The sequence below is a fragment of the Rhincodon typus genome, chromosome 23 (assembly GCF_021869965.1).
Source record: "Rhincodon typus isolate 14 chromosome 23, sRhiTyp1.1, whole genome shotgun sequence".
Classification (NCBI taxonomy): Eukaryota; Metazoa; Chordata; class Chondrichthyes; order Orectolobiformes; family Rhincodontidae; genus Rhincodon; species Rhincodon typus.
The window spans coordinates 11299378-11312969 of NC_063354.1; the positions used below are offsets into that span (position 1 = coordinate 11299378).

Consider the following 13592-nt stretch of genomic DNA (forward strand, 5'->3'; position numbering starts at 1 on the left):
AATACAACACCTCATATTCATCTAAATTAATCTGCCATCTGCCAGTTCATGACCCATTGGCCCCTCTGATCCCATCATACTCAGATAATCTTCTTTACTGCCTACTACACCATCAACTTTGTTGTCATCTGCAAACTTACTAAACATGACTCCAATATTCACATCCAAAGCATTTATATAAATGATGAAAAGTAGTGGACCCAGCACTGATCCTTGCAGTGGTTTACAGGCCTCTAGTACAAAAAATAACCCTCTACCACCAACCACTTATCTTCTACCTTCAAGCCAATTTTTTATCCATTTGGCTAGCTCCTCCTGGATCCCATGTGATCTAACCTTACTAAACAATCTACCATGTGGTAACCCCTGTCGCTCAGAATCCCTTCTAAAAACTAACCCACCACTGACGTCAGGCTCACTGGTCTATAGTTCCCTGGCTTTTCCTTACAGACTTTCTTAAATAATGGCACCACATTGGCTAACCTCCAGTCTTCCAACACCTCACCCATGGCTGTTGATGATACAAATATTTCAGCAAAGAGCCTGGAGAGTTCTGGGATACACCTGATCAGGTGCAGGCGATTTATCTACCTTTATACGTTTTAAGACCTCCAGCATCTCCTCTTCTGTAACACGGACACTTTTCAAGACATCACTATTTATTTCCCCAAGTTCTCCAGCTTCCATGTCCTTCTTCACAGTAAATATTAACTGTTACAGAGAGGAAATGGCTGATCCCCTCTGATAATTACCGAAACACAAGCCTCAATCTGCTATGACGGAATTAGAGGTTCCCTTCTAATAATTAGTCCCAAAACACTCAGAAAAACTTGCCTTTCCTGTTCGTAATCTGTTAAAAGAATAGTTAAAAGAAAGAAAATCTCTGATCTCCACTTTACAAGTAATAAAAAACAAGTTATTTGTTTAACCCTAACAACGAACAAATTAACAGAATTACTAACAAACCAAATAATTACCCCCTAGGCTACTAACTACTTCCTAACTGGTCTAAATTCTACTGGAATGCTGTTTAAATAAAGACAAGTCCCACTAATATAAACCAAATTAATAAAAAGCGATAAATTATAACTTAATCTCTCCAAGTTCACACAGACTGTCTTCTGGAATATTCTGTCATCTCCGCTCTCTTCACAAATGCATTTCTTCTGTTAATTCAGCTGTCAGGGATGTTTTATCTCTATAATTTCTCCTGTGAGGACTTTGAGCTAAAATGCCGTGGTGTCTTTGATTAATTAGATGGACTTTCTCTGAGAGGGGAATGGTGCTAACTCTGGCAGGTGGTGAATGGCTCTCTCTTTCAGATGGCAGATGGCTCTCCCCGATTTTCCAAATGCCCTCATCTTATATACCCATAATGACATAATCAAATTCTTATAATATGATTGGTTTCAACACCATCAGATTTAAATTCAATTGGCTTTGAACTACAGAGTTTGGTTTTAAATTAATTGGACACATTCAAACTCGTTGTCACAATATCAAAACAAGACTGCTGTTTTGCTTGCCCCCTGTGAAGCTTTTTTTTATTACACCTGTTTCACTTTTTCAGGCTGTCTGTACTGGTAAATTCAGCTGCTGCTCACAGACATACATTTTCTAAAATTTCTAAGTACAGACAAAGCATAAATCACTTAAAGGACCTACACAATTTAGCTTCCTGCCTTCCACTTTACCATTACTCAACCCAGCTTCGTAACATAACATCCCAAGTTACTCTTTGCATTTAATATATTTGTAGAATCTCTGTGGATTCTGCTTAATCTTATTTGCCAAAGCTATCTCATGTCCCCTTATTGCCCTCCTGATTTCCCTCTTAAGTATACTCCTGCTAGCCTTATAATCCTCCAGGGATTCACTTGACCCCAGCTGTCTATACCTGACATATGCCTCCTTTTTCTTGACCAGACCATCAGTTTCTACAGTCATCCAGCATTCCCTACACCTACCAGCCTTGTCCTTCACACCGTATTTGGCAAGATGGCAGCAGAGTAAGATGCTCCAGCCAGGGATCCTCTGCCCTGCCTGTTCTTTTTCTTTTTTTCTCTCTTTTTTTAATCCTTTTCTGCATTTTTTCTCAACTTTTGACTTACCCGGACGGGAATGGAGGAGACAAGTCCAGACTAGAGGCCGCATCTGGAGAGTTCCAAAGGCGAGTTGATGGAGTGGAGGCTGGCGAGGGGAAACACAAGGAAGTGAGTCCTGGAGCGATGGCTGACGCGGCAAAATGGGTGCCCGAGCGGAGGCCGGCGCGGAGAAGCAAGTCCCAGAGTGGAGGCCGGCGTGGAGAAGCAAGTCCCAGAGCAGAGGCCAGCGCAAAGAAGCGAGTCCCAGAACGGAGGCCAGCACGGAGAAGCGAGTCCCGAACGGAGGCCGACAGGGGGAAGTGAGTCCCAGAGCGCAGGTGGGCACGGAGAAGCGAGTCCCAGAACGGAGGCCTGAGCGGAGAAGCGAGTCCCAGAGTGGAGGCTGGTGCGGAGAAGCGATTCCCACAGTGGAGGCCGGTGCGGAGAAGCGATTCCCACAGTGGAGGCCGGTGCGGAGAAGTGATTCCCAGAGTGGCGGCCTGCACGGAGAAGCGAGTCCCAGAGCGGAGGCCGGCACGGAGAAGCGAGTCCCAGAATGAAGGCTGGCGCGGAGAAGCGAGTCCCAGAGTGGAGGCCGGCACAGCGAAGCGAGTCCCAGAGAGAAGGCCTGCACGGAGAAGCAAGTCCCAGTGTGGCGGCCGGTGCAGAGATGCCAGTCTCAGAGCAGAGGCCAGCGCAGGGAAATGAGTCCCAGAGAAAACTTACCTTGGAGCAGCTGAGGGCTGGTGCAGAGTGGACTTAAGAACCTTATGATGACCATGAATTTATAGGGGAGGCAATGGCCTAGTGGTATTATCGCTGGACTGTTAATCCAGAGATCCAGATAACGTCTTCACTAATGTCCTGGAAACTGCCATCCTTACGTGGTCTGGCCTACATGTGACTCCAGACCCACAGTAATGTGGTTGACTCTGAACTTCCCTCTAGGCAATTAGTTATGGACAATAAATGCTGCCTAGCCAGTGACGCCCTCATCCCGTTAATGAATAAAGAAAGAAAAAACACGATATTATCTGTTTCTTCACTCTTATGTTAATAGAAAATGGTGTAGCCAAAGAATGAAGTGCCGATGGAAAGCATAGGCCCAAGTGACACTATATCTCTTGACCTTACCTTAGTAAGCACCAGCATAAGGGACTGGCATTGTGCATATATTTGGTGCTTACCTGAACATGGTGCTCCACGCCAAAAGCCACTCAGTTAAATTCTTTAACTCCGCATCCACATTTAAAATCTACATCTACCTCTACTTCATTGTGAAGAAATCACAATTACTAATGATCAGTCCATCCAATTATGTCATGATTAAAACTGCAAATCTGAAGTCAAATAATGAGCAAAACTTACAAGGATAACCATGTCCCACAGATCTTTCAATAATATTATTTCTTTGCGGCAAGCTTTTAACTGTTTACAATCAGGAACAGAAACTTCAAATAGAGCAGCTGACTGTGATAGTGCTTGCAATTCAACTTCCATGGCAACAATTTTCTTTTGAGCCTGTAAAAGAATTGGGAAAAACATTTTAATATTTGGAAATTCCACAACAATTTCTATTTCTACCTTGAAAACAATCTCAAAGTATTTAATAATATACAAAGAGGAGACAGTGTTTGAATTCAAAACATAATGAATAATAGTACAGGTGCAAAGTTAAGCTGGGCTGTAACTCAGTTTTTGCACAATGGGATCCCAAGCTCTTCTAGTGGCAATAAACTGCACAGCCTAACATTTCTTCCTCCACTAAAACCCACTGATAGGCTCAGATTTGGATTTTAAAAACCTCATAAACAGTCACAATGTCCAGCTTTATCATACAAATGTAGCTTTTGTAAGAAAGTGGGACATTTTCACAGAATGTGTAAAAGTTGAAAACTGTTGAACTACAGAACTGTTAAGGTACACAAACAGGTTAACAACTTGGGGGAGGCACCTTTGGAAGAAAACATATTGTACAAAGACGTACTTCCATTAGAATGCATATTATTATATGAGGATATGCCAAACCTTTGGAATACATGAATCAACCTTCCCTAGGGATACTAGTGTCATGACAGCAGATTAGCACCCCAAAGTACTTATTAAAATACTGAACGTTTGAACCAGGTATGTGTCTTTTTAAACAAAGCATGCAAGGCAACCTAGCTGATAATCGAGTCATAGCATCATTTAACATGGAAACAGACCCTTCGGTCCAACCAGTCAATGCTGTCCATAATTCCAAACATAACTAGTCCTACCTGCCTGCACTTGGCTCATATCCCTCCAAACATTTCTTATTCATGTACTTATCTAAATGTCTTTTAAGCATTGTAACTGTATCCACATCCACCACTTCCTCTGGAAATTCATTCCACACATGAGTCATTCTCTGTGTAAAAAAAATTGCCTCTCATGTCTAGTTTTCAAAGCTTTGTCCTCTCACCTTAAAAATGTGCCCCCATCTTGAAATACCCCATCCTAGGGAAAAGACATCTGCTTTTCATCTTATCTATACCCCTCATGATTCTATAAACCTCTACAAGGTCACCCCTCAACCTCCAATGCTCCAGTGAAAAAAGTCCCAGCCTATCCAGCCTCTCCTTCTAACTCAAACCCTCCATTCCCAGCAACATCCTAGTAAATCTCTACTGAACCCTCTCCAGCTTAATAATATCCTTCCTATAACGGGGCGACTAGAACTGGACTGAATGCTCCGGAAGAGACCTCATGAGCGTCCTATACAACCTCAACGTAACATCCCATTCCTATACACAAAGGTCGAAGCAATGAAGGCAAGTGTGCTAAATGCCTTCTTAACCACCATATCTATATGTGATGCAAACTTCAAAGAATTATGTACCTGAACCGCTGAGCCTCTCTGTTATACAACACTACCCAAGGCCGTACTTTTAATTATTATAAGTCCTGCCTTTGTTTGTTTTACTAAAATGCAATAACTCACATTTATCCAAATTAAATGTAACCTCTAAGTATGGAATGCACTGACTACCAAAATATTTCCTGTGAGAATCCCCGGAACGTGGCACTTAGTAGTGTGCTAAGGAACTTCAAAGAATGAGACTTCAAAGGACGGAAGTGCAAGAAATACAACTACCTCCTCTCAGCAGGAAAACATTTTTTTGTGAGTTATATTCCACATAATGAGCATGTATTGAAGAACAATCTTGTGGTTTTCCTTTCAAGAATACACAAGAACATGGGTTAAAAGCCAATTTCAATCTTGGTCTGTGAGTGTCAATGTGTGAAAACGTGTGCTGTGAGGGTCACAGCTAAAAAATCCCTAATCATCCCTGCACTGCAGGTACAAAGAAAGGAAGTTTATTTCTGTTTGCTGGAAGCTGGAAACTGGAAGGCAAGTGAAACCACAAAAGGAAACAGGAAAAAGACATCACAAGGTGACCTGTAAAGCCAAGCATCTCAAAATCAATTGCTTGCTTACAAACATCAATGCTACCTAACAGAAATGCCACATAGTCTCATAATCTTCTTTCTACAGAAATCAAGACTGATCTGTATGTCTTTTCTATCCATTTTTGGATTCATCACTTATTTTTAATGTGTGTATATGTGCATTGCATTGTTGCAAGCTTGTTGCAACCAATAAAGAGCAGGTGAACAATGAAGGGGAGTCAGTTCCTCCCTCCTCACCTTGGAGCTTGACAATTTGGGGCATCCATCCAGAACCATAGTGAATTGGGGAACATCATCCAGGGACTGATTATGACAATAGGTGACTCATCAATATCAGATATGACATAGATCTCAAAGGTTAACAGTCATCCGACTACTTTGAAACTTGACATAGAGATGAGTGTTACAGCATTAGTTGAGAAATTCCCTTGATTGTGGAGAATAAAACTATAACCTTCTGACAGAGAACTGCACAGTTCAGACGGAACACCATCCAAAGTGAAAGGAAGGTAAGTAGTCTTAAAATGTAGAGACCAATCTACTCAAGGTATTTTGGATGGTTCTGTCAGAAACTGACATTCATAATATGTTGATGGAGCTGAGGCACAATATTTTAATTGTTTAATCTTGATCCAAAAACTCTACCATTTTTGTTAGAATGTCCCCTCAGACTAATTTTAGATATTTTCTAACTACCTGCCTCAGATGTTACTACACACCTCTGGCACAGATGGGACTTGAACCCAGGGCCTCCCGGCACAGAGGTAGGGACATTACCACTGTGTCACAAGGACCCTAATCAGACTACTTTTATGATTGAGGTGTTACATAGTTGTTCCATGTAAGGCATTAAACAGATTTCCCAACATTCGAAGGATTTTTATATTTCAGATCTGGACTTCCTCATTCTTTAACGCACTTAGAAAAGTTACTTTTAAAAAATTGCTCCATCTAAGAAGTACTCAACTCCAAGGGTTAAATTCTGATTTTTTTTATTCCTAAGAAGGAAGTGCAATGACTACTTTTCGCTATTGTTAGATGTTCATTGTATATTTCCTTTCACTTTCAGGATTTCCTGATGTTACATGGAGTTGGCACAAAGCTTCTCTTGTGATCTTTTCTCCCATCATTATTTGATCTAGCCAGTGGATTTACAAATAGATGATTTTCCTTCTAATAGCATCCCTATTTAGTAAGTCTGGTGACCAGCAGCAGTACACACTGGCTTGTATCAGAAGATGAATTCTTTCATAGCTGTCACGTCCTGGAATGGGACTGCAACCCTAGGTTTTCCAGCTCACCCAAGACAGCTACCCACTGAGCCAGTCCAGTTGCCAAGGCTCCAATTTGTAAAATCTTCTTAATTATTATCCATTAAACAGCAACGAGATAATTGAATGGGAATTAAATCGAAGATTAATTTTAGTTAACAAAAAGCTGATGGTAAGATGTAGATCTTATTTTCCTTTCAGGATTATTTAGTCATGACTAGATCTACTACGCTTTCTTGATGCATGCAAGCAGTGATTGAATAGACATTTTATGGTGCCAATTGACAAAAATACAAATTGATAATTACCTTATCTAAAGCCTTATATGGATTTGGATTGTCAAACTTGAAAGGAGCCTTCACTTTAAATTTTTGTCTAAAGCCATGTTGGTTAATCTGTGGAAAAAGTTAAATTAAAAAATCAACATACAAAGTAGATTCTACTATAAAGTCCTATCTGTGAGATAAGATGAAAAGAAAATCCCAACAACTATAGTTACAAATCGAAAGCATTCCTTTATTTTTGTTCTTTCATTGGTTGAGGTATCACTGGTGAGTCCAGCATTTGTTGCTGTTTCGAATAGAGTCAGAGGGTCATACAGTATGGAAACAGACCCTTCGGTCCAACCAGTCCATGCCAACAATGTTCCCAAACTAAACTAGTCCCACCTGCCTGCATCCTTGAAACGATTGGAAAGAGTAGTTATCAGCCAATCATATTTCCATCGGTCTGAGTCACTTGAAGGTCAGTCCAGATAAGGCCAACAGATTTCCTTCCCCAAACAACTTTAGTGAAACACCATTACTAAGGCTAGCTTTCAATCACAGATTTTGTTTATTAAATTCAAATTCAACTAACTGACATACTGTAATTGGAATATCTCTCATCAGAGCATAGCTTGGGCCTCTGGATTACTCATTTAGTGCCATTAGCACTAAGCCATAACCTCTCCTTCTCATATCAGTTAACTGGTAAACTGACACATACATATAAATGAAAATAGCATTGAATTATGCACTGTAATGAAACCTATCACGTAAGCATCAATGGTAAGGTCAGGGTGTGTTACAGAAGATATAGACAGTAATTTTCATAAAAGCTCCATCATTGTAGATATTTTCAGACAAGAATATAAATACTTTGTGCATAAATTGCAGGGTGAAAGTGGCTGAAGACGAAGATCTGAAAACTGGCAAAGAGATAAACGTCTGAATTTTTTGTGACAAGACATTAAATACCTAAAGCACTTTTGATCTGTCATGCAATGCAAATATTTCTTGGCCACTTCCAATGGATGTAATTATTCACCCTATAGTATGTAGAAACATTATTTTCGCTTATTTATCTTACATTACTATCAAGTAGGAAAAGTTGGATCCCAAGCATGTACAGAGCAGTCAAGCGAGGGATGTGGCTGCATTCATTGCCTGTTAGTATCTAATCTTGCGAATAGAATGCATACGACCTAACTTATGATAACTAAGTTAGATAAGATAACTAAGGTATATCGAAAGATAACTAAGCAAATAGGTATTGTGAGACTTATTGTGTGGTGACCAGAACTGTACACTATATTCCAAATGTGGCCAAAGTAAATTTCGATATACCTGCAACATGACTTGAACCTGCATGTTAACCTTAAGAGAATCCTGAACTAGGATTCCTAAGGCCCTTTGTGTTTCATATTTCCAAAGCCTTTCCCCATTTAGAAAATAGTCCACATCTCTCTCAGAGTCATAGTTATACAGCATGGAAATAGACCATTCAGTTCATCTCATATTCTAAACTGAACTAGTCCCATTTGCCAGCATTTAGCCCATATACCTCTAAAGCCTTCCCATTCATGTACCCAATCTAATTGCTTTTTAAATGTATTAATTGTATCCACTTCTACCACTTCCTCTGGCAGCTTATTCCGTACATGCACCACCCCCTGTGTGACAAAGTTGCCCCTCAGGTCCGTTTTAAATCATCCCCGCCCCCCACCCCAACTTAAACCTATGCCGTCTAAACATAGGAACATAGAAAATAGGAGCAGGGGGAGGCCATTCTGCCCTTCCAGCCTGCTCTGCCATTCTTCACGATTATGGCTGATCTTCAAACTCAATAGCCTAAACCTGCTTTCTACCCACAACCTTTGATCCCATTCACCCCAAGTGCTATATCTAACTGCCTCTTGAATGCATTCAATATTTTGGCATCAACTACTTCCTGTGATAAAGAATTCCACAGGCTGTTTGGGTGAAGAAATATCTCCTCATCTCTGTCCTAAATGGTCTACCCCGAATCCTCAGACTATGACTCCTGGTTCTGAACACATCCACCATCGGGAACATCCTCCCTGCACCTACTCTGTATAGTCCTGTTAGAATTTTATAAGTCTCTATGAGATCCCACCCTCACTCATCTCTAGTTTTGAACACACCTACCTGAGAAAAAGACCTTGGCTATTCATTTTATCTATGCCCCTCATGATTTTATAAACCTCTATAAGGTCAACCCTCAGCCTCCAACCCTCCAGGGAAGATAAGTCCCAGCCTATTCAGCCTCTCCCTATAGCTCAAACCCTCCAACCCTGGCAACATCCTCATAATTTTTTTCTGCACCCTCTCCAGTTTAACAACATCCTTCCTCTAGCAGGAAGACCAGAATTATATACAATATTCTAAAAGCGGCCTCACCAATGTCTTCTATGGCCAAAACATGACTTCCCAACTCCTATACTGAATGCTCTGATCAGTGAAGGCAAGTGTACCAACCCCTTCTTCACTGCTCTGTCTACCCGTGAAATAACTGCACAGAGGCCAGTATCCCGTCACCAAGTCCCCCTTTATTATTTGTGTACAGTACACTGGTTGCAGCCAGCCGGCTCGGAGTCAGTCCCTGAACTGAGGAGATCCTAAATCCCCTGTTAGCATTGGTCTGGCAGTGCCTCCTGATTGTCCCAGGTTAACAACACCAAACAAGGACCTCATAGTCAACAAGGTCTACCTGGTTCCAATCACTACATCTAACCCCCAACAAGCTTGGGGATGTAAGCCTCGTCTTTCTCTTGTAGCTTTTCCTGCGACATTTTCCAGGTCCAGTTCCTCTGATTCGGACTCTGACATGGGTGGCGTGTACCGGACCATAGTCAGTCTTTTGCATCCAGAGCATCTTGGGAGAGTTTCCTCCTCTTCTTCCTGCAGTAATCGTATCAAGGCTGCATCCATTTTAGACTCTGAGGTTTTCTAGACGGTGGGGGAGAACTCTCAGTTTCTGACACGCCTTCTGGCTATTCTGAGGGGTCAGGTATGTTTTACTCCTGCCTTGTTTGTGAGGTAACAGCTTTCAAGTAATTCACATGTTTTTTCAGGATCACCTGTCCTACCTAAACTTTGTAAGTCAAGAGACCTGACCTCGTATCAACCTCGCCTTGGACAAATACAGGAACATTTACGTGGTTCCGGCACCAAAATTCATTCCCTGAATAAAATTTTCTCCCTTGCTTAGATGAGGCATATGGCTGTCACTGGTGTTTCTACTGCTGTTTCACTCTCCTACCCCGCAACCCCTCCCCCAAAGGTCTGAGAATATCAGGTTTAACTTGGTGCGGAGTCTTCTCTCCATCAGCAACTCTGCTGGAGCTATCCCTGTATTTGTGTGAGGGGTGGTCCTATAATCAAACAGGAACCGTGAGACAGTCCGGTATCACACATCACCTTAGGCTGCTTCCTGAAGCGTGCCTTCAACGTTTGAATTGCACTTTCTACCAGACCATTGGACAATGGATGGTATGGAGCTGTCCATATGTGCCGAATGCCATTTGACCTCAGAAAATACTCCAATTCCTGCTGGTAAATGACATTCCATTGTCCATGACCAATACTTCCAGGAGTCCATGTATCATGAACGATGCTCCAAGCTTCTCAATCCTCATCCCAGAGTTTGCCGAGCAGACTGTATGCCTGTCCAACCACTTAAAATGGGCATCCACAATTGAGTCCATGAAAGGAACAGCATAGTCGACATGTAACCCGGTCCAGGGTTTATCCGGCCATTCTCATGAATATGGGGCTGCCGCTGTTTGTCCTTGTTGGCACTCTGGGCACTGCACCACCAATGCAGCTATGTCAGCATCCAACCCTGGCCACCAGACATAGTTTCTTGACAGCATCTTCATCTTGTAAACCCCTGAATTACCTTGGTGGAGTTCAGCCAGTATCTGGGGGCAACCTTTACATGGGGCAATCACCCTTGTTCTCATAGGAATATGCCACCCTCTACAGTGATCTTGTGTTGCTGGGTCAAGAAAGGTTTAACCCTGGTTGCAATGGTCCTTCTGTCTCCCCCATTACTACTAGCTGTTTTAGTTTTGTTAGGATAGGATCTTTTTGTGTCCACGGTTGGATATTGTCAGTGGTGACCAGAAGGGTGTCCAGGAAGTTTAAAAGTAGAATGGGCTTTTCCAAGGGATGCCCCAGCAATGGAGTATCTGCCTGTAGAAGGCGGCTCAAGGCATCTGCATTAGCCACTTGGCTTCTTGGACGGTGTTCTAACGTGTATGTGTTGTGAATAAAGGCGCAATGCTGAATTCTACTGGAAGCTATGGGCGGCACCCCCTTGTCTTCTTTCAGCAGCCCTAGCAGGGGTTTGTGATCTGTTACTATGACAAATTCCCGTCCATAAAGGTGTTATGAAGTTGGGTAGAGTATTCATGAATTGGAAGGCAGGAAGTTAGAATTTGTTGGTAAAAATGATTGTGGGGAAAAGAGTGCTGTGGTCTCTTTAAGAGCTTGTGCTTTGTCTGTGCTTGGAAGTTTATAAATGCAGGTGCACAGAGAGTGGCTGAATGGAAACATTTTGTATAGAACAACCAAGCAGCACTTTTTCCAAGACAACAAGTTTGAATTTGGTCAATTACTTTAAATGAAGCACCTAGATACAAAAAGCCAACTGAATTTAAATCCGATGGTGTTGACAACCTGAAACCAATCATGTTATAAGAATTTGATTATGTCATTACGGGTATATAAGACAAGAGCGTTTGGAAAAGCAGGGAGAGCCAGCTGCCATCTGAAAGAGTGAGCCATCTGCCACCTGCCAGAGTTAGCACCATTCCCCTCTCAAGAGAAAGTCCATCTAATTAATCAAAGGCACCACGGTATTTTAGCTTAAATTCCTCACAGGAGAATTTACAGGGAGAATTAGCAGAAGAAAGGCGTTTGTGAAGAGACCGGAGATGACTGTCTTCTGGAATATTCTGGCTGTGTGAATTTGGAGAAATTAAGTTATAATTAATTGTTCTCTTATTAATTAGGTTTATTAAGTGGGACTTGTGTTTTCTGAACAGTATACTCCAACAGAATTTAGAACAGTTAGGAAGTAGTTAGTAGTCTAAGGGGGAATTGTCGATTTGTTAGTAATTCTGGTAATTTGTTCGTAGTTGGTTTAAATAAATAAATTGCTTCTTGCTACTGGTAAAAGTGGAGATCAGGGATTTTCTTTCTTTTAACCATTCTTTTAATAGATTACGAGGGGAAATGTAAGCTTCTCTGGATGTTTCAGGGGTAATTATTAGAGGTGAACCCATAATCCCATGATAATAGATTGGTGCTTGTATTTTAATTAAATTATCAGAGGGGTTAGGTCATTCCCCACTCGTAACGAAGGTACTGGTGGAACCTCCTCAGACGAAAGATCAGCAACAGCCAAAGTCCAGGAAGCATCCTCTATTGGGCGTTCCTCTCTGTTGGGCCGCTAGTGAGCTAACACTACCCTGATACCGTACGGGGAGGCATCGCATGTCAGCACCACCTCTCGCTTTGGATCGTAGTGGGCCAACAACTTAGATAGTTTTTCACTTCCCTAAAGGCTGCTTCCTGGCTATGTGACCATTCTCAAGACTGACCCCTTTTCAATAGCAAGTGTAAGGGTGCCAAGATGGAGGCCAGGTTACATTTGAATTTTCTGTAATAATTCACTAACCCAAGGAAACACTAAGCTCTGGTACAGACATGGGAGTCAGGGCTCCTTTGATCACCCTCATTTTATCTTCAACAGGTGTAACCCCATTTTGTCAAATCCGTAACCCAAGTCAGTCACTTGGGGCACCTGGAACACATTTTTCCCTTCTAAGGCTTGCGCCCACCTGGGAGAAATGTTTAAGCACAATGTCCAAGTTCTCCAAGTGCTCTTTTTTGGTCTTCCCTGTTATTAGTACATCATCCAGATAAATGGCAACTGTGATAACCCTTATAAAATGTTCTCCATGGTCCGCTGGAAAAGGGCACAGGCTGATGACACCCCAAATTGCAGTCTTGTATATTGATATAAGCCCTTATGGGTGTTAATTGTGGTGTACCTCTGGAACTCCTCAATTGCAGGTGGGCATGACTCATGTCCAGCTTCGTAAATGACAGCCCCACCCTCCAACTTTGTGTACAAGTCCTCTATGCGAGGGATTGGGCATTTATCCAGCTGTGAGAAGCAGTTTACCATTTTTTGATGATTCCTTCACTCTCCAGCCTGATTTCCCCCTTTACTTTTGCCCCCAAGGCAAATGGCACCAGGCAGACCTTGCAAAATCACAGAGTTGCTTCCTGGTCAACTTTAAAGTGGTTTTGGCCCCTTTGATAATCCTAAGCACTTCTTGAAAACCTCCTGGGTATTTCACTAGGACTTCACTGAGGCAGCCATTTCCTAATCAAAAAATGTTGAGGCAATCTAGATGAATCTTTCTCAACCAATTCTGCCCCAATAGGGTTGGGCCCAAGCCTCTTACTAACATCAGTGATAACTGCACCAACTGCTTCGCACTGGA

The 13592-nt window shown here is 42.0% G+C and overlaps 1 protein-coding gene across 1 annotated transcript in view; it reads right to left on the reverse strand.

Moving 5' to 3' along the window:
- LOC109928243 (dynein axonemal heavy chain 17-like) overlaps positions 1–13592 on the reverse strand; it is a 334316-nt gene that overhangs the window by 276376 nt on the left and 44348 nt on the right. Inside the window, exons 7-8 of the mRNA XM_048610756.1 lie at positions 7099–7185; positions 3453–3605 (exon numbers count right to left, since the gene is read on the reverse strand). Of these exons, the coding sequence (XP_048466713.1) occupies positions 3453–3605; positions 7099–7185 (240 nt within the window). The remainder of the gene's footprint in view (positions 1–3452; positions 3606–7098; positions 7186–13592) is intronic.